Raw genomic sequence first — 16,507 nt, 5'->3', positions numbered from 1 at the left:
ATGGGCCAGCCCTGGAGCTAAGCAGTGAAGCATCAACGTTCCGCGGCTGGGCAGACATCACCATGCTCCAGCCCTGGATCTTTCTAGGTCTCATCTTCAGACCAGTGCCCCACATGGCAGAGAAGCTCACAGATGCCAGTCTGAAGTGGCAGAGAGGCTTCCAGTGACCAGTCCCAAATGGGCAAGAACTGAGTCTCCCATCCCACCAGCTACCAGAACCAGGGCAGCCTGGCTCTGCAGTGGGACTGTGATGCCAGCAGACAGCTGCTTCCATCCCATCACACTAGCTCCTGAGGGGGCATGGTGGGTCCCCGGCAGTGGGCACAATGGGCGACTCTCTGCCCGATGTGAGGGCTGATGACAATCAGGGGTATGTTTGTGAGGCTCCAGGATGAGGTTTTGGTGCCAGGCTGTTCTCGCACTCCCGAGTTGTGCCACCACTCCAAGTGGGTGTGAAGGTGGCATCAGCCCAAACAAAGCCCTCTCACCCAACCCTTCCCACGGGACACAGGGTTGAGGCTGGGGGTGCCTGGGCATGGCTGGGCACCCCTGAGGCTGCACGCTAGGCTCTCCACTCTGCTGCTGGGATTTCACATGGCACTTTACTTCCAGGTCAGTGATCTGCTGCCACTCGCAGCCTTCCTGACGCTTTCACATGCAGGGTGACACTGCCAACCCACTGCTCACCGTGGCAGGGGGCCGTCTGGCTGCTGCCCGCCATTTGCCGGGGCTGGCACGGCAGAGTGGGCATCACTGGGCGTTCCGGGTGCATCAAGTGCCCCGTTCCCAGCCGGCTGCTGAGGCATCTCCGTCCCTTGGCATGAGGCAGAGTATTTTTTTCACCATGCTCCCGTCCCAGCTTCCCTGTCCCAGCTTCCTGCCCCGTGCCACCTCAGGATCGGCGCACAGACCCACGGCTCTCCCGCCACCGCCCACCGGTGCCAGCACAAACGCCCCAGGACACAGAGTTAGTGGCAGAAATCCCTTTTATATCCCTGAATCGCGTTACAAGTAATACTGCGGGCAGCCGGGTCCCCAGCAGACTTGTCTGGTCTGACTGGTACAAAACCTGGCAGAGTACAAAACCTGGCAGAAAAAAATCTATCATGCACGGAAAATTATTGCTGTAGTATCTGCTATTTACAGTAGGGGCAGGGGCAGAGGCGTGGTGCCCGCTCTGTGCCCGCCCGGCCGAGGGACGCGGTGCTGCCGGTGCTGCCGGCACGGCGCGGAGAGCCTCAACTGCTGCGTCCTCGCTGGTGGCTACCTGCGTGGTGGCTGGGAGGGGCGTGGGGCTGGGGGGTTAATGCTTTTTACCCTGCGTAGAGTGTGGGTGCGTGGGCACGGTGCCATGGCAGAGAGGACTGTGACAGGGATGTCACCGGGAGGTGTCACGCCTGTGAGCTATGGTAATGCAGGCACCGAGGCGCTGGGAGGATGATGGTGCCGGGGACATCCCTGGGAGGGACTGAACATGTGAGCCATGGCAGAACTGGCACCAAGAGGAAGACAGTGCCAGGAATGTCCCCGGGAGAACGTTAAGCCCATGAGACATGGCAACATGGGCAATAGGATGATGGAAGGAAGATTGTGCCAGGGACGTCTTCAAGAGGCATGAAGCCCATGGGTGTTGGTGGCACAAACATGGAGAGGAAGACAGTGCCATGGGTGTCCCTGGCAAGTGCTGAGCTGTGGGTATGGCAATGTGGGCACCAAAGCGGTGGGTGGAAGATGGTGCCAGGGATGCCCTATGAGGCTTCAATCCCACGAGCCATGGCAAGATGGGCACCAAGAGGAAGACAGTGCCGGAGATGTCCCCGGGAGATGACAAGCCCATGAGCTGTGTCTGTGGCAACGTGGGCATCGGGGCAGCAGGAGGAAGGTGGTGCCAGGGACGTCCCCGGGAGGCATCGAGACCGCAAGCCACGGCAACATGGGCACCGAGGCGGCGGGAGGAAGACGGTGCAGGGAGGAAGACAGCGCAGGAAGACGTGTGGGGTACGCGAGTGCGGCCCCGTAGGGTGCCAGGCTGGAGCCCGAGGGTGTCGGGGACTGGCACGGGGTGATGGGGCCGTGACAGCTGGTGGCCCGAGGTAGGAAGCGGAGGCGCGGGTCGGGCCCCGCTCCGGGAATGCCGCTCGCTCGGGGGCCGGTGCGGGGATGCTCCGCAGGGAGGTTGCATAGAACGGCTGGTTTGTCCCCACCGGGCTGGCACGGGGCGGGGAGGGGGCACAGCAGAAACCTGCGGCGGCGAGGAAGACGAATGAGAAAGGCTTTGCCTTTTGGGGAGGGCTTATAAAGGTGCCAGCTCATGCCCTCCTGCCTCCGTGCCCACCACACGGTCCGCTCTCGGGGTCCTGTCCCCGTCCGTGTCACCGTGGCTGCGTCCCGGGCACGGCGGCTCTGCTGCGGCTCTGCCACCTCCTGCAAGCCAGCGCTGGCACGGCCCTGCCAGTCTTGGCAAATAAATAGTGAAAAGCAGAAGTTATAAATAATATAAATAAGAACATTTAAATAGACTCACCTAAACTTTACGGCTACGCTGAGCCCCTCCTCCTGAGCGCAGGCGGGCTGGGGGGTGGGGGTGATGGGGAGGGGGCTGGGCAGGGCTCTGGGCAGAGGCTGGGGGCGCATTTAGGGGTTCAGGTGCTTCCACGAGGCTGGGTCTCCAGCCCAGCTGCCAGCCTGGCCGTATGCACGGCGAGGGGGGCTGCACCTGCCCGGAGGGAGCTGTTCCCCAGCCCATAGCCGTGGCGGGGGCCAGGTATGCCCGGGCAAGCTGGGTGCCACGGGGACACACGTGTCCTATGGGTCGCAGCCGGGCACCCCTCTCTCTTTCCCTGACACCGGGGCTGCAGAGATGCAGTGCCAGGGTGAGCACGGTGCCATGGGGCTATGTCCCATGGGACTGTGCTGGGTAAGGGGGCTTCAGGGTGCCCCAGGGTGGTGGGCTGCAAGAAGCCCAGCCTCCAGGGGTGTCTGACAGCCTCCTGACAGCCGTCCCGTCCGTCAGTCCCGCCGAGCTGGCAGGAGCACCCAGCCCATGGTCCCATCAGTGTCAAGGTCAAGGTGAGGTTTTGCTCCTGAGGGGGAGCAGAAAAGTGTCTTTTCTCCCTCGGGATCCCCCGGGGGGAGAAGCAGCAGCTCTAAATAAATAATAGTAATAAATTAAATAAATAGAGGAGGTGAACGTCACGAGCTGGGCAAGGAAAGTCCCTCCTGGGTCTGGAAGAGGTCCCCGGGTGAGACCCCCGCAGAGAGACCTGCCTGGCTGCGAGGGGGCTCAGGGACCTGTGGGCAAGGAACTGGGTCCTGCTGCGGACCCAGCTGGATCCAGCCCTTCCCAAGGAGAGCTAGGGGTGAGTCTGGGGCGGGGGGTGGGGGTGCGTGGCCGCTAGCTACGGCACAGCCACAACGCACGGCCGGCTGCAGCTGCGAGAGTGCTGGCACGGGGACCGGGACCGAGCTGGAGACTGGAACTGGGATAAGGATGGGAATGAGGAAGGGCTGGGGACAGCGACGGGGATGGGGACGAAGATGGGGACAGGGATGAGGATGGGGTTGGAGATGGGGTGGGAATGGGGACAGGGATGTCGGTTGGAGATAGGAATGGGGATGGAGTTGGGGAAGAAGGAGATAAGAATAGGAATGGGGGTGGGAATGGGGATAGGGAGAAGAACGGGGATGGAGACAGGGATGGCAATAGGGGTGATAAAAGGGCAGGGGCCGGGGGTGTGCCACAGGGGGCTGTGGGGGGCTAGTTCCCTATTGCACAGCTGTGTTCGGAGCCCTTGAAGCAGGCGGACTCGTAGTGCTTGTTGAGGTACGACTTGAGGGCGAAGGTCTTCTCGCACTGCTTGCACTTGTAGTGCTTGAAGGCGGAGTGGGTCTGCATGTGGGCGCGCAGGTTGGAGCGGTCGGCGAAGGCTTTCCCGCAGTGGGAGCAGCCGAAGGGCTTCTCCCCGGTGTGCGAGCGCATGTGGCCCTGCAGCAGCCAGGGCCGGCTGAAGGCTTTGCCGCACACGTCGCACTTGTGCTTGAGGTTGTGGGTGAGGACGTGCATGGCCAGGGCGGGCATGGAGACGTAAGCCTTGCCACACGTGGGGCATTTCCTTGCCATCTTGCTGTCCAGGCTGCGGTGGGTCTGCTTGTGCCGGCTGAGGTTGGAAGAGGTGGCGTAGGTCTTGCCGCACTCGGGGCAGGAGTGGCGGTGGCTGCCGCCGCGGCGTTGGCTCTCGCTGCGCCGGCGCGACCGCCCGTCCGTGATGAAGAAGGCATCCATGGAGTAGCTGTCCGTCACCGCCGCCTCCCCGTTGAAGTAGCGCGCAGAAAAGCTGGACTGGGGGCTCTCGGGGTCGCTGTACTCCTCGTGGCCCGGTGCGTAGGCCGGGTCCGGCGGCGGCGGTGGCAGACCCTGCTTCTTGTCGGTGTCGTAGCCGGCGGGTGCCAGGCAGTGCTGGAGGTACCCTACGGGGATGGCACAGTGGGGTTACTGTCCCTCCGGGTCAAGCCCACAGCAGACAGGCACAGGCTACCAGCCGAAAATACCCAGCGTGGGTGCAGAACTGAGGCTGCCCCCTGGCACGCAGTCCCTGCTCCCACTCGGGCTCTTCCCAAGCGGCGGAGCTGCCTTGTCTGCCCCAGGTCCTGTCCACATCTGCTGGCAGGATGGATGCCATCCCGCGGGGCTGCCCTGAGTGGGAGCTGGGGACGGGGATGTGGGACACTCAGCTGCGCCCACCCTGTGCCGGCCCCGCTGCCCCGGCTGCGGACAGCCCCCGGGGGCCATTTGCCGCCAGGCAGCTGTCTGTGCCTCATTGTTCACGGGGGCAGCATCGGTAACGAGCTCTGCTCCGGCACCTCCTGCCTCCCCAAACCCGGGCCACCTGGGGCAAGGGGGAAGGAGGCTGCCCCAGGCTTTCCTTCTTCAGAAAAGGGGCTGGGAAAGGCCCCTCACCTTCCCCCGCAGGGGCTGTTCCCCGGGGATGGAGGTGCCAGCAGCGCTGGGATCCTGGGCTCCTGCCCAGAAGAGGGACCCACAGTCGCCTCAGGCGTGGAACAGGGCTCAGGTGGTATTCCAGCAGTGTCACCCCTGTGTGACATTGATCTACTCAAGGCCCGGCTCCGAATAAAGGACCCCTGACCCGTGACAGAGTGGTCTCTGTGTGGGTATCCCCGTGGGCATCCCTGTCCCTCAGCGCTGGCACATGAAGGTCACCTCAGGAGGATCAGCTCAGCTCTTTCCTTGCCAGGCCAGTGACCCTGTGGGACATTCTGCCACCCCCAGGACCCCCAAACTAGTCCCACTATTCTCCTGCCTTGTGCATGCTACCCTTTAGAGACCGTGTCCCTGCTGTTGGTGGCAGCGGGGGCTGCCAGGGGGCTGCATCGGTGCCCGGGCCAGTCCCGCCCCTTCCCACCACTGAAGCACCGTGAAAACCCTAACCCCAATGCAGCCAAGCATCCCCTAAAGGCATCTCCCCTCCCCCCACTCATGGGACCCCTTGTCCAGGGTGAGGGGCTGCTGCCGTTGTCCCGTGCAGGCCGGGGGTGTCTGCAGTGGGGAGGGGGCTGCGTGGCAGGAGTAGAGCTGCCCCCCCCCGTCCTCCCCGCTCGGTGCTGACAGCGCGGGCTGTGCAGAAAGCGCCCTGCTCAGCAATTTCTCACGCTGCCTCCGAGCATGCAGCAAGGTTATTTCCAGGAGAGCAGCGTCGGCAGCTTCTGCCCAGCTGCAGCGCATCCCTCCCCCACCGGCTCTCGCCTCCTGATGTCGAGGGGGAAGGAAGAAGAGGAACCCCCCCCCGCCCTCCCCGCTCTCATGGTCCTGCTCCCAGCACAGAAAACCTACCGAGGACGGGGGAGAGGTAGAAAAGGGGGGACAAGCCCGCAGCGGTGGGACAATGCTGGCTTGTGCATAGCTGGATCAGGCCCATTCCCGCATTCAGCTCAACCTCCCGCTCCCTGAGCAGCCCGAATGGGCCCCCCTCATCTCCCGACCCCCTCTTTCAGGCTGTCTCTGAGCCCATCAGGGGGTCTCTGCCGAAGCTGGGGGACCCTGAGAGTTCTCCCCAGTATCTCCCGGCAGGACGGGGCTGCGGGGACCCCCCAGCCCAGCTCTTTGCATCTCTGCCGGCGTTGCGGGGAGGGGGCTGCCCCCGCCTCTCCCCCGCCTGCTCCCGGGGGGCTCGGGGCACCGCTGCGAACAATGAAACCCGCAGGCACGGCGAGGCTCTGGCTTCCCCCGCCTGCCCCCCAGACCGCCTGCTTCGCACGCCCCCCCAAAAGAACCCAACTTGTCCTGGGAAGAAGCTAGCCTTGCTGCCCCCCCGGGAGGCGGAGGGGGGTTGGGGAGCATGGGGAGCCCACGGGGGATGCCGCTGTCACGCAGGGGATGTTTCCCCGAGGATCAACTTCGGCCACTAGCCCCAGAGCGGGGACAAGGCGAGGACGAGTGACCCAACCCCCCCACTCCCGCTTCCCACCGCCTCACTGCACCCCCCCCCGGCTGCAGGACACAACGCGGGGCCCCCTACCTCGTCCTGCCCCGCATCCTCCCGCCCCTTCCCTGAGCTCCCCCAGTGAGGCTCACACACAATAGCGGCGGGGCCCCCCCGTCCCCGGATCCCTCATTCCCGCACTCACCATCGCCGGTGGCGGGGCCGGGCAGCGCGTAGGGGGGTTCCAGTGGGGTGTAAGGGGGTGCGGGGGCCCCGGTAGCCGGGAACGCCTCCGCCTTCAGCTTCTTCACCAGGAAGGAACGGGGCATGGCGGGGCCGGGCCGGCGCCCTCAGCACTGGACAGCTCCGGTACCGGCACCGCCACCGGCCCCGGCCCCGGCCCCCGCCCCGCCCCGGCGCTCCGGCCCCGGCTGTGCGGGCAGCAAGGAGCGGGGAGCCGAGTGCGAGGGGCGGGGAGGCGAGGAGGAGGAGAAAGAGGAGGAGGAGGAGGAGGGGAGGAGGAGGAGGGGAGGAAGGCAGGATGCTGGGGGGGGAGGGGGTCGCTCCACCCGGCCGCACCCGGAGCCCCCCCCGAAGCCCCCCGAGCCGCCGGTAGAGCCGGGCACCCCGGGCATGGCGACAGTGAGGGGTCTCCGGTCCCTCCCACCCTGTTCCCCCCCACCCCCGGGGCATGGACAATGGGGATACGAAGGGACGGGGCGGGGGGACGGGGACGGCGGGGGGGGCGGTGGGACACAGCGCTGCCTCCCACCTCCTTTGTCTCCCCGCCGCCAGCCCCCGGGGCCTTCGAAGGACGGGGCTGCGGGGGCGGGAGTCCCTATCCCTGTCCCTTGTCTCCATCCCCCCATCCCTTGTCTTCATCCCTGTTCCGGGTCCCTGTTTCTTGCATCTTTCTCTTGTCCTTGCTCCCTATTCCTATCCTTGTTCCATGTTCCCGTTCCCGTCTGTTTTCCCTGTCCTCGTCTCTGTCCCCTGCCCCTTTCTGCTGACCCCTTCCTCTTGTCCCTTTCCCTATACCTTGTTCTCTGTCCCTATTCCTGCTCCCTCCATCCTACCCTCATCCCTGTCCCACCTATGCCCTGCACTCATCCCTGCCCACTGCCCCTTTCCCCCTCCCCATTCCTCTTCCCTGGCCTTTTCCCCACCTTCTCTCCCCTTCCGTGTCCCTTGTTCCCATCCCTGTCCCCAGGGAAGCTCGGTGACCTTCGCAGCCCACAACAATAGCGGGGCTGGCAGCAGAGCATTGTTCCTTCCCTGGAGCCCCGGCTCGCCCCCTCCCCTCGCCCCGGCTCTCCTGCCGCGCCCCCAGGAGCAGGATGAGGCCCCGGTCCTGCGGGCACTCAGTGGCCCCGGAACTGGCTCTGTGACAGCCAGGGGCTGGAGAGTGACACCAAGACCTGTCTGTCCCTGCTGTCCCTGCACTGTGCTGAGAGCGGTGCAGCACTTAAGTAAGGACAGTTGGCCATCTGCCACCGCAGGCAGTGCTGGCACAGGGCAGCCCTGGGCACTCTCGGCCTCGGGAGGCAGCAGCAACTTTAGCCCTGGGCATGTGGCATCTGGTCTAGAGGCCAAAAGCAGCTCCCTTGCAGCTAGCACCCTGGGCCTGGCTATCCATGAGTGTTCCTTCAGCCAGGGCTGGAGCCAGCTTGGCATCACACCGGAACATTGTGCCCCTGCTCACTGCTTTGTATGGCATCCCACAGCCTAGGGCATCCTGCAGCATTCCATGGCTAAGGACATCCAATAACCTAGACCAGCCCACAGCATCCTACATCCCAGACCATCCCACAGCATCCCACAGCCCTGAGTAGCCCACGGCTTACAGCATCCCCCATCCCACAGCATCCTAGAGCCCAGCGCATCCCACAGCATCCCCTATCCCACATCATCCTAGAGCCCAGTGCATCCCACAGCATCCCCTATCCCACAGCATCCTAGAGCCCAGTGCATCCCACAGCATCCCCTATCCCACAGCATCATGGAGCCCAGTGCATCCCACAGCATCCCCTATCCCACAGCATCCTAGAGCCCAGTGCATCCCACAGCATCCCCTATCCTACAGCATCCTAGAGCTCAGTGCATCCCACAGCATCCTCTATCCCACAGCATCCCCTATCCCACAGCATCCTAGAGCCCAGTGCATCCCACAGCCTACAGCATCCCACAGCCCTGGGGCATTTCGCATTCCCCCCCTAGACTTGTTCTCGAGTCTGGGGGTCCCAGGGCTGCCCCCCAACACGTGCTGGAGGGGTCTCGCCCCCCTCCCCCCCTGCCGCAGCACTCGACCGGGGCTCGCTGGCAGTGCCACGGCTCCCATCTGGCCCCGCAGCGCTGCCCTGACGTCAGGGCTCTGCCAAGTTCAAGGTCACCTCTCTCGGAGGACCGCGGTACCCGGCAGGGGTGGGGGGGGGCACAGGGACGCCGTTGCTTGCCGGGCCGCTCCCACACGCCGTGCCCGTCCCGCCCCTGCCCCGCTCGGTGCACCGGGCTCTGCCGCCCGTTCCCTGATGTGTTTATCCCCGTCTGTGCCGCTTCTCTCCTTGAAGGCACGTTCACAGAGCGGGCATTACTTACGCCCTAGTTGGGCCTGCCTGCTGCCTGCCTGCTGCCTGCCCACTGTCCGCCGCTCACCTACTATCTACCCACCCACTGCCTGCCCGCCGCCAGTCCGTTGCCCACTGACAGCCCTGCTGCCTGCTGCCCACTGCCTGGCCACCTATTGCCTGCCTTGTGCCTGCCAGCCGCCTGCCCACCACCTGCTCAACGCCCACTGCCTGCCTGCTGTCTTCCTCTCTGCTTACCCCTTGCCCACTTGCTGCCTGCCCATTACCTGCCCATCCACTGCTTGCCAGCTGCCTTCCTCCCTGCCTGCTCCGCTGCCTACCCTCTGCCCACTGCCCATTTCCTGCCCACTGCTTGCCCGTTGCCTGCCCACAGCCTGACCGTTGCTGCTTGCTCCCCACTAACTCACCACTTCCTGCTCTCTGCCTTCCTCCCCCCCTGCCCCATTCCCTGCTCACTGCCCACTCTCTGGCTGCTGCCTGCCCACTCACTACCCACGCACTGCCCGCTCACTGCCTGCTGCCCTGGGCTCTGCCTCTCGGCAGGCTGTGGTGTAATAAGCGAGGTAATTAAGTGTAAAAGACGGGGGGGTGGGGTGAGGGGGGAGGCAGAGGAACCCGGCTGCTTTCAGAGGCAGGGGACTGAGATAATTATGTTAATAACCCGCAATCAGCCCCGCCGAGCTCTGCTCATATCGCTGACTGCAGCCCCTGTGTCCCGTGTCCCCCCCCCCGCAAAAAACCTGCGAGGGAGGGAGGCGAGTGCCAGAAGAAAGGCTCAGCCCCGGCCCTGCAGTCCTCAGCAGCTGTATGGAAATAATTCCCATGGGAAGCGATTGTTTCCTCGGCGAGAGGGGCGGAGGGGTTAGGGGGGGTGTGGGGGTTGGGAGGGTGGTGGTGTCCGGTGGGTGAGGGTCTTTGGAGGGCTCCCAAGGGCAGGAGCATCCTTGCAGGGGATAAGGGCAGAGGGTTCCTGCTTCAGCTCCTGCTTATGGGATGAGACAACCCCTTCCCCCTCTATCCCCGCCGGTTCTCAGCCCCCCTTAGCGTCCCCCCACCCCCCAAAGCTGGACCCTGGATGTGGGGTGCTGCGTGGTGTTGTGGGGGTCAGGCTAAAGGTGCCCAGGGCGATGCCCGCTGATGCCAGGGTTGGGGGGCAGATTCTGGTGTCCTAGCTCCCGCTCTGGCTCCTCGGCTGCGGGACCCCTGCTGGTGCCAGTGGCTCGGGGGGCTGCTGCCCATTAGCGATTCCAGTCGCGTCCCTCCCAGCGGCATCCGGGCCGCAGCCGGAGCCCCGAAATGGTTCCAATCGGTGGCTGCGAGGCCCCGGGAGCAGATTGCCAGACAAAGGGACAGGGACAAAGGCCCGGCTGCCTCGTGCCCCGGGGAAGGGGCGCAGGCGCACGTGGGGCACGGGTGCCAGCCCAGTTTAGGGGGTGCAACTGTCCCCCAACCCCCTGTGCTTGCCATGCTCCAGTGCCCATCTTGGCTGACACGGCTGGGGCACAGTTGGGGTACCAGGTGGCAGAGCGCTGGCATCATCCCATGCCACCCCCCCCAATCCGGCGCCGTGCCCGGGCACAGGGTTCTGCTGTGGTCTCTCTCCAGCTCTGCACCCCCAGTGCTGCCTGTCTCAGGGTGCAGTCTGGCTGGGCTGGGGAGCAATGGGGCTCAAATGGGGTGCAGTGGGGCTGGGATGGGGTGTAGTGGGGCACAGGCCTTGTGGAGGGGGTAGAAAACACAGATGGGGGCAGAGCAGAGGATGGCAAGTGCCAGGCCCTGTAGTCTCATTGTGCCTCAGTTTCCCCAGCATTTCCTGGGGGCCTCTGTGAAAGCTCTGTGTGCCCCCCCAGTCCTTGTCCCCAAGCTGCCTTTGTCTCTCTCCCTGCAGCTGGCTGCAAATGCACAGACCCAGGAGCAGCTGCCACCTCCACCACGGCATGGGGCTGGCAATGCCACTCAGTGTGGCTGGGGAGTGCCCACCCATGGGATCCCAGAGGGGCTTTGGGGGCACGATGCTACATGACACTGGAAGCCCCAGGGGAAGGGATGGGATGTGGCCCCAGCTGGGGGCAGGAGTGGATGACAGTGGCACAATGCCCGCTGGCACAGGGGATATGGGCAGCAGTGAGGCCAAGGGCTGTGCAAACACCTTCTATTGCTTTGAATGTGATGGGCACACCCCGTGCCCAGGCTGAGGACACAGCCAAGGAGCTGCTCCTGCCCAGGGAGCTGGCACAGCCCGGTGGGGAGGCGGTGCCCGCAACCGCCCTGGTCCCAGTGCTACTTCCCAGCCCTCGCTGGTTTTCCCCAGGGTGGGGGGATTCATGCTGGCAAGAGAGGCTGTCCAGGGGTGCCACCCTGCTCACGCTGGGCACTGCAGGCTGCAGTAGTCCTCGGACTGGAAGAAGTGGTAGATGTTGACGAGGGGGAACATGAGCAGGGCCCCGAGGAGGGAGCCCAGCTGCTCCAGCGCCCCGTACCACACCAGCGCGCTGTGGCTGCGGCTCCGCAGGATCACCCCGGCCATCACCTTCACGTAGGAGAGTGTCCCAGTGAAGAGCACCCAGGAGAGGACCTGTGGGTGCAGGGAGGGCAGAGAGGTCAGCGGGGCTGAGGCATTACCCCAGCTTGAGGCTGGGAGCCATGGCGGTGAAGCTGGAGCCAGGGGTGGGCCAGGAGAGAGGGACTTACGATGGTGGCATCACCCCACGGGGACTGCTGGAGGATTGGGCAAGGACTCATCACTGCCATTGCCATGTTGTAGGCACCAAAGCCTGTCCCAGCCACGGTGAGGATGCTCAGCAGGGGCAACGACCTGCAAGGGACATGTGAGCGACACCAGAGAACGCTCCCAACCTGTCCCCAACATTATAAGGATGCCCAGCAGGGGCAGCGACCTGCAACTGTTATATGTGTGACACCAGTGACTGCTCCCAACCTGTCCCTGACACTATAAGGATGCTCAGCAGGGGCAGCAACCTCCAAGGGACATGTGAGTGACACCAGTGACTGCTCCCAACCTGTCCCCAACACTATAAGGATGCCCAGCAGGGGCAGCGACCTGCAGAGGTCATATGAGTGACACCAGGGAACACTGCCACATTCCTGGTGAGAGGCACAGACCTGTGGCATAGGCTGAATAGCTCCCTCCTAAGGAGGATGCCAGGGCATGGATACCCTACAAGGCACACCCCAGTGTCTTCTCCCCTGATCCCACCACGGGGCAGGACCCCAGGGACACACTTCAGTGCCCTGTTACCCACCTTCTGGGCAGGATCATGGCCACCACGCAGGCGAGGGGGTTGGCCATGGAGCTGAGCGTGGCTGTCAGGTGGTAGGCAGTGTTGCCGTAGGGCAGGCAGGAGTAGGACTGCACGGAGGGCAGGATCCCATTTGTCAGGGAGGACACCCAGGTGATGAGGGAGTAGATGAAGGTGATCTCGGCCACAGAGTAGGAGACCTTCTCTGGCAGGATGTCCCCAGGCCCCTTGGCATCCTTTGGGCACGGGCAGGCTCTGCTCAGGCGTGAGCCAGCTCCCTCTTCTGGGAGCTGATCGAACGAGCTCAGCATGATGTTGCTGGAAAAGAGCTGCTGCTGGGACAGGTCCCACACCTTGGGCTGCTTGGTGAGGAAGAAGAAGGCCAGCAAGCAGGCCAGCATCATCACAGTCATGAGGAGGAAGAAGATGAGCGGGGAGAAGTTGGGTGGGAAGTAGTGGGTCTCCAGCTGGGAGGTGAGGGTCTCCACGGTCACATTGCCAGTGGTGATGTTGACCTCAAAGGTGCGGTTGAGGCAGGTGGAGACGCCGGAGCCCTGCCCCAGGGCGATGAAGGCTGGGATGAGCCCGCTGAGCCCTTCTCCTATGAAGAAGGTGGTCAGGTACTGGCTCTGCAGCTGCATCATGAAGGGCAGGAAGGTGACAGAGGAGGTGCAGTCCACCAGGGCCAGGAAGAAGGTGAGGAGCAGGAAGGCAGCGCTGTGTGTCCTCCCGCCCAGGGGGATGGTGTAGTCCCAGAGGAAGGCCAGCAGCAAGCAGGACAGGACACCCACGGACACCACCACGTAGATGACAGCCACCTCCTTCAGCCAGCCGGGCCGAAAGTGGTGCAGGAGGGTGACGAAGAGCGGCCCCACGTTGGCCGTCTGGATGATGATGGTGATGTAGGAGGGCAGGTCCCACTGCTCTGGCAGTATCGTCACCAGCAAGGGCAGCTCGACCCACAGCCCGTTGATGGCCACCCAGGAGCCCATGCCGAAGGTGCAGGCCAGCAGGTGGGTGAGCAGCGCCATGGCTCAGGGCTGGCAGCCTGGGCTGTGGGGAGAGGCTTCCATCAGTGGTGGGGTGAGACCTGACCTCCCCCCAGACCCCTGCTCCGGCCCCCTGCGACCGCTGCCTGCGTTCCCACAGCAGCTCCTCCCCGCGCAAGAGCACTGCAGCCCCCCCCCCGCCACGGCATGGCACGGCACAGCCCCCTCTGCCCCCTGCCAGCCCTGGAGACCCCCCCTGTTCCCTGTGGGAGTGACCCTTGTCCCCTCCTGCACTGGGTGTGGGGCCTGCTCAGCTCCTCCTGGGGCCTCATCCCGGGGTTATCAAGGACAAGACACGGAGCTAGGATGGCACTGGTGGAAGGACATTGAACCTGCCCCACCTGATGGCATGGCACAGTGTGGCACGGGGCGAAGATGGCTCTCGACTTGGGCTGGGGGAGTGAGGGGGGGGGGGGGTGTCAGAGTCCTGGGCAGCTGCTCTGCTGGGAACCGAGTCTCAGAGGTCCTGAACCTTCCCTCCCCGCACCGTTGTCACCCCCCCACCCCCGCCACATCCGTCCTGAACCTCCCCCCACAGCCACAGCCAAGCAGGTTCCATCTCCTCCCAGCAGGGTCCTGCCTGATCCCAGCAGGCTCGGGGCAGAAGGATCCCGGCAGCACCACCTTGCAAACCAGCTCCGGCTCCTGCCCGTGAGCTGAGCCCAGCTGGCACCGGGCTGCACCCCCTGCCCACTCAGGAGCTGGGACCCCCCCCAGGGCCCGTGCCCCCGTGTCCCCACGTCCCTTCAGGCCAGCGGAGCCGGCTGCGGGGGCAGGGGGGAGGAGGAAACTCACTTCTCCCAGGGCTGAGCTCGGCGGGAGCGGGCGGGGAGGTCAGGGGCTGCAGGAGGCGGGCGGAGAGCAGGTTCCTGCTCCGAACCGGCCCCGCAACAACTTCCCGAAGAGGAACTCGCTCACCCCGCGCTGGCAACCGGCAGCGGCACGCGGCCGGCCCTGCCCGCCGGGACCGTGACGTGGGGCGGGGACGTCACCGCCGCCGGGGGCGGACGGGCGGCGGGCGGGCTCCGCTCTGCCCTGCTCCCGGCTGCGGGGGGAGCTCCGCGCCGTGCTCGGCGGTGCCAGCCGAAGCTGCGTCCTCAGGGCTGCTGTCCCGGGCGTGTGCGGGCGCAGGGTGCCAGCAGGGCGCGGGGTGAGAGCGGAGCGGCCGCAGGCTTGGTTGGCTGCCGCGCAGGGGAGGATGAGATAAACGCTGAGATAAGCAGGCTGCAAGGAAGAGCTTTGAAGTCCTTGGAGGGATGAGCGGGAGGCGCCGCTCCCGAGGGCACCTTCGTGGGCAGAGGGGCGAGTGCCCAGGGGACAGTGGGACCAGATCTGGGGCAGGGGCTGGGGTCAGCCTGAGCACAGGGCTGGAGGGGAGGGGGGGGGGGGGCAGGGATTCAAGACCCCCTTTTCTCCTGCTTCCCCTCTCGGTGAGCCCCTGGTTTTCATCGGGTGGGCACAGGGCCCAGCTCCCCCCTCCCCACCACTAAGCCACTCTCACCCTGCACAGACCAACCCCGGGTGCCTTTCAGCTCCAAATCCCAATCTGGTGGCCAAAGTCTAACTGTGCCACCTCCCACCACCTCCTGCCCTCAAACTGCCCTGCCCTGGGGGCTACAGCTGCCCTGAGTCCCCCTACGTACCGCTGGTGCCAGGGCCAGCCTCATGCCTCCTGCCTGCCCGGCTGTGGCACCGGGAGCTTGCCGCAGCGTTGTCACTGGCCAGGTGCCAGGGATTATTCCGGGAGGTGTCCTGGACTTTGCCCTTGTCCCCAGCTGAACTGCATCCCACCTATTTCAGGCTTCTTGAAGGTGTGAATGTCACTCAGGGATGGTGCCCGTCCCCACTGGGCATCTTTTCAGGGTCACAAGCTGGGATGGGGACCTCCAAACCTAGTGGCTGTCTCTCCTCGGGTGCACTGCAGGGCTGGGCACCTCTGAACCCACCTCCAGCAAGATGGCACCAAGGTGAGCAGCCAAGCCGTGAGCCCCGCAGACCGGCCTGGAGGTGGCACAGGGGAGGGGACAGAGGCCAGGTGATCCCCAGCAGCGCGGTCATCTCCTCCCGTCTCATCCCACACCACCCTGGGCATGGCTCACGGTGGCTCTTCCCCCAGCACCCACCGGGTGTCGCTGGGAGAGCGAGCTGCAGCCCTGGGATACCTGGGGACGCCTTCTCCAGCGACCTGCCTGCCCCGCCCGCACTGCCCTGCCTGCTCTACTTGTGCCCTGTCCTTCCCAGGGCTTCGCAGCCAGCCCTCGCACCCTGTCCCACTCCATCCCTGCCCCAGCTATGGAGTTGCTGCAGGGACAAAGGTGTGGCTGTGCCCCTGGTGGTTGTCCCTGTGCCCCTGGTGGTTGTCCCTGTGCCCCTGGGGCTGCAGGGAGGCTGTTTGCACAGCTGAGTGCCCTCGGCAGAGGCAGGTTTTGAGGTGCTACCAGGGTCAACTCTAGCAGGCAGCTCGGCATCCTCCTCACTCCTCAGTTCTTCTCCCCTCCCCAGTTGCTTGCTCACCCCCACCTCAATGGGATGGGGGAGAGCATGGGAAGGCTGAAAGGGAGAGAACTGCTGGCTTGAGATAAAGACCAGTGAGCAGTGAGAGCAAAAAGCATCTCCTTCATCAGGCATTCTGCCACTGCTGCCCATGGCAGGTGGGTGGGTAGCCACCCCTGGGACAGCAGGGTCCAACATGCCCAGCAGTAGCTTGGGAAAGCAAATGCCATCCCTCTGAACGTCCTCCTTTCCTCCAGCTCCAGCTTTTGCTGCTGAGTAGGAGACTCCATGGATGGGACATCTCTTGGTTGGGGGGGGGAATGTCCCATCCGTGCCCCCTCCTAGCTCCTTGTGCACCTCCCCAGTCTGCTGGCTGCTGGAGTGGTGTGAAGAGCAGAAAAGGCCTTGGTGCTGTGCAAGCTCTGCTCAGTCCTAACCAAACCATTCCTGCCTGTCAGGGTTGTCTCCTGCACAACCCCCTGACAGCTCCATGCCAGCTCCATGCCAGCAGAGGAAGTTCACTGCCCCAGTCAGAGCCAGGATGGGTGCCCGGTGGGATGGGAGAGGAGGGGAGAAAGTCCAAGCTGCTAGGAGGAAACAGGGACTTGGGTAGGTCCCTGAGTAACTGAGGTCTCTGTGTGGCCATGGGGATGGGAACAGGAATAGGGACCGGGTCGGGGATG

General features: G+C 64.6%; 2 protein-coding genes across 2 annotated transcripts; both read right to left on the bottom strand.

The window, feature by feature from the left end:
- Positions 1-968: 968 nt before the first annotated feature.
- On the bottom strand, positions 969-6,897 carry SCRT2 (scratch family transcriptional repressor 2). The gene is made up of 2 exons (XM_064167810.1): positions 6,643-6,897; positions 969-4,467 (listed from the first exon to the last, which is right to left on the bottom strand). The coding sequence occupies exons 1-2, from the start codon at positions 6,764-6,766 to the stop codon at positions 3,758-3,760; spliced, it is 834 nt and encodes a 277-aa protein (XP_064023880.1). The 5' UTR covers positions 6,767-6,897; the 3' UTR covers positions 969-3,757.
- A 4,260-nt stretch (positions 6,898-11,157) lies between these two features.
- SLC52A3 (solute carrier family 52 member 3) lies at positions 11,158-14,211 on the bottom strand. The gene is made up of 4 exons (XM_064167483.1): positions 14,127-14,211; positions 12,286-13,335; positions 11,714-11,837; positions 11,158-11,597 (listed from the first exon to the last, which is right to left on the bottom strand). Exons 2-4 carry the CDS (start codon positions 13,311-13,313, stop codon positions 11,385-11,387), a joined length of 1,365 nt encoding a protein of 454 aa, XP_064023553.1. The 5' UTR covers positions 13,314-13,335; positions 14,127-14,211; the 3' UTR covers positions 11,158-11,384.
- Positions 14,212-16,507: the final 2,296 nt, after the last annotated feature.

This window comes from Pogoniulus pusillus, chromosome 29, assembly GCF_015220805.1.
Source record: "Pogoniulus pusillus isolate bPogPus1 chromosome 29, bPogPus1.pri, whole genome shotgun sequence".
NCBI classification, from domain to species: Eukaryota; Metazoa; Chordata; class Aves; order Piciformes; family Lybiidae; genus Pogoniulus; species Pogoniulus pusillus.
Note: the sequence above shows the minus strand (reverse complement) of the source record. Positions and strands in the feature narration are given on the sequence as shown.

What these genes read in the sequence shown, in the direction of transcription:
- SCRT2 (XM_064167810.1), bottom strand. Translation starts at nt 6,766, where the DNA reads ATGCCCCGTTCCTTCCTGGTGAAGAAGCTGAAGGCGGAGGCGTTCCCG. An exon ending in CGGCCCCGCCACCGGCGATG is followed by an intron (nt 4,468 to 6,642) that starts GTGAGTGCGGGA and finishes CCATCCCCGTAG; the next exon opens with GGTACCTCCAGCACTGCCTG.
- SLC52A3 (XM_064167483.1), bottom strand. Translation starts at nt 13,313, where the DNA reads ATGGCGCTGCTCACCCACCTGCTGGCCTGCACCTTCGGCATGGGCTCC. An exon ending in GCCATGATCCTGCCCAGAAG is followed by an intron (nt 11,838 to 12,285) that starts GTGGGTAACAGG and finishes TGTCCCTTGCAG; the next exon opens with GTCGTTGCCCCTGCTGAGCA. An exon ending in CGTGGGGTGATGCCACCATC is followed by an intron (nt 11,598 to 11,713) that starts GTAAGTCCCTCT and finishes CTGCACCCACAG; the next exon opens with GTCCTCTCCTGGGTGCTCTT.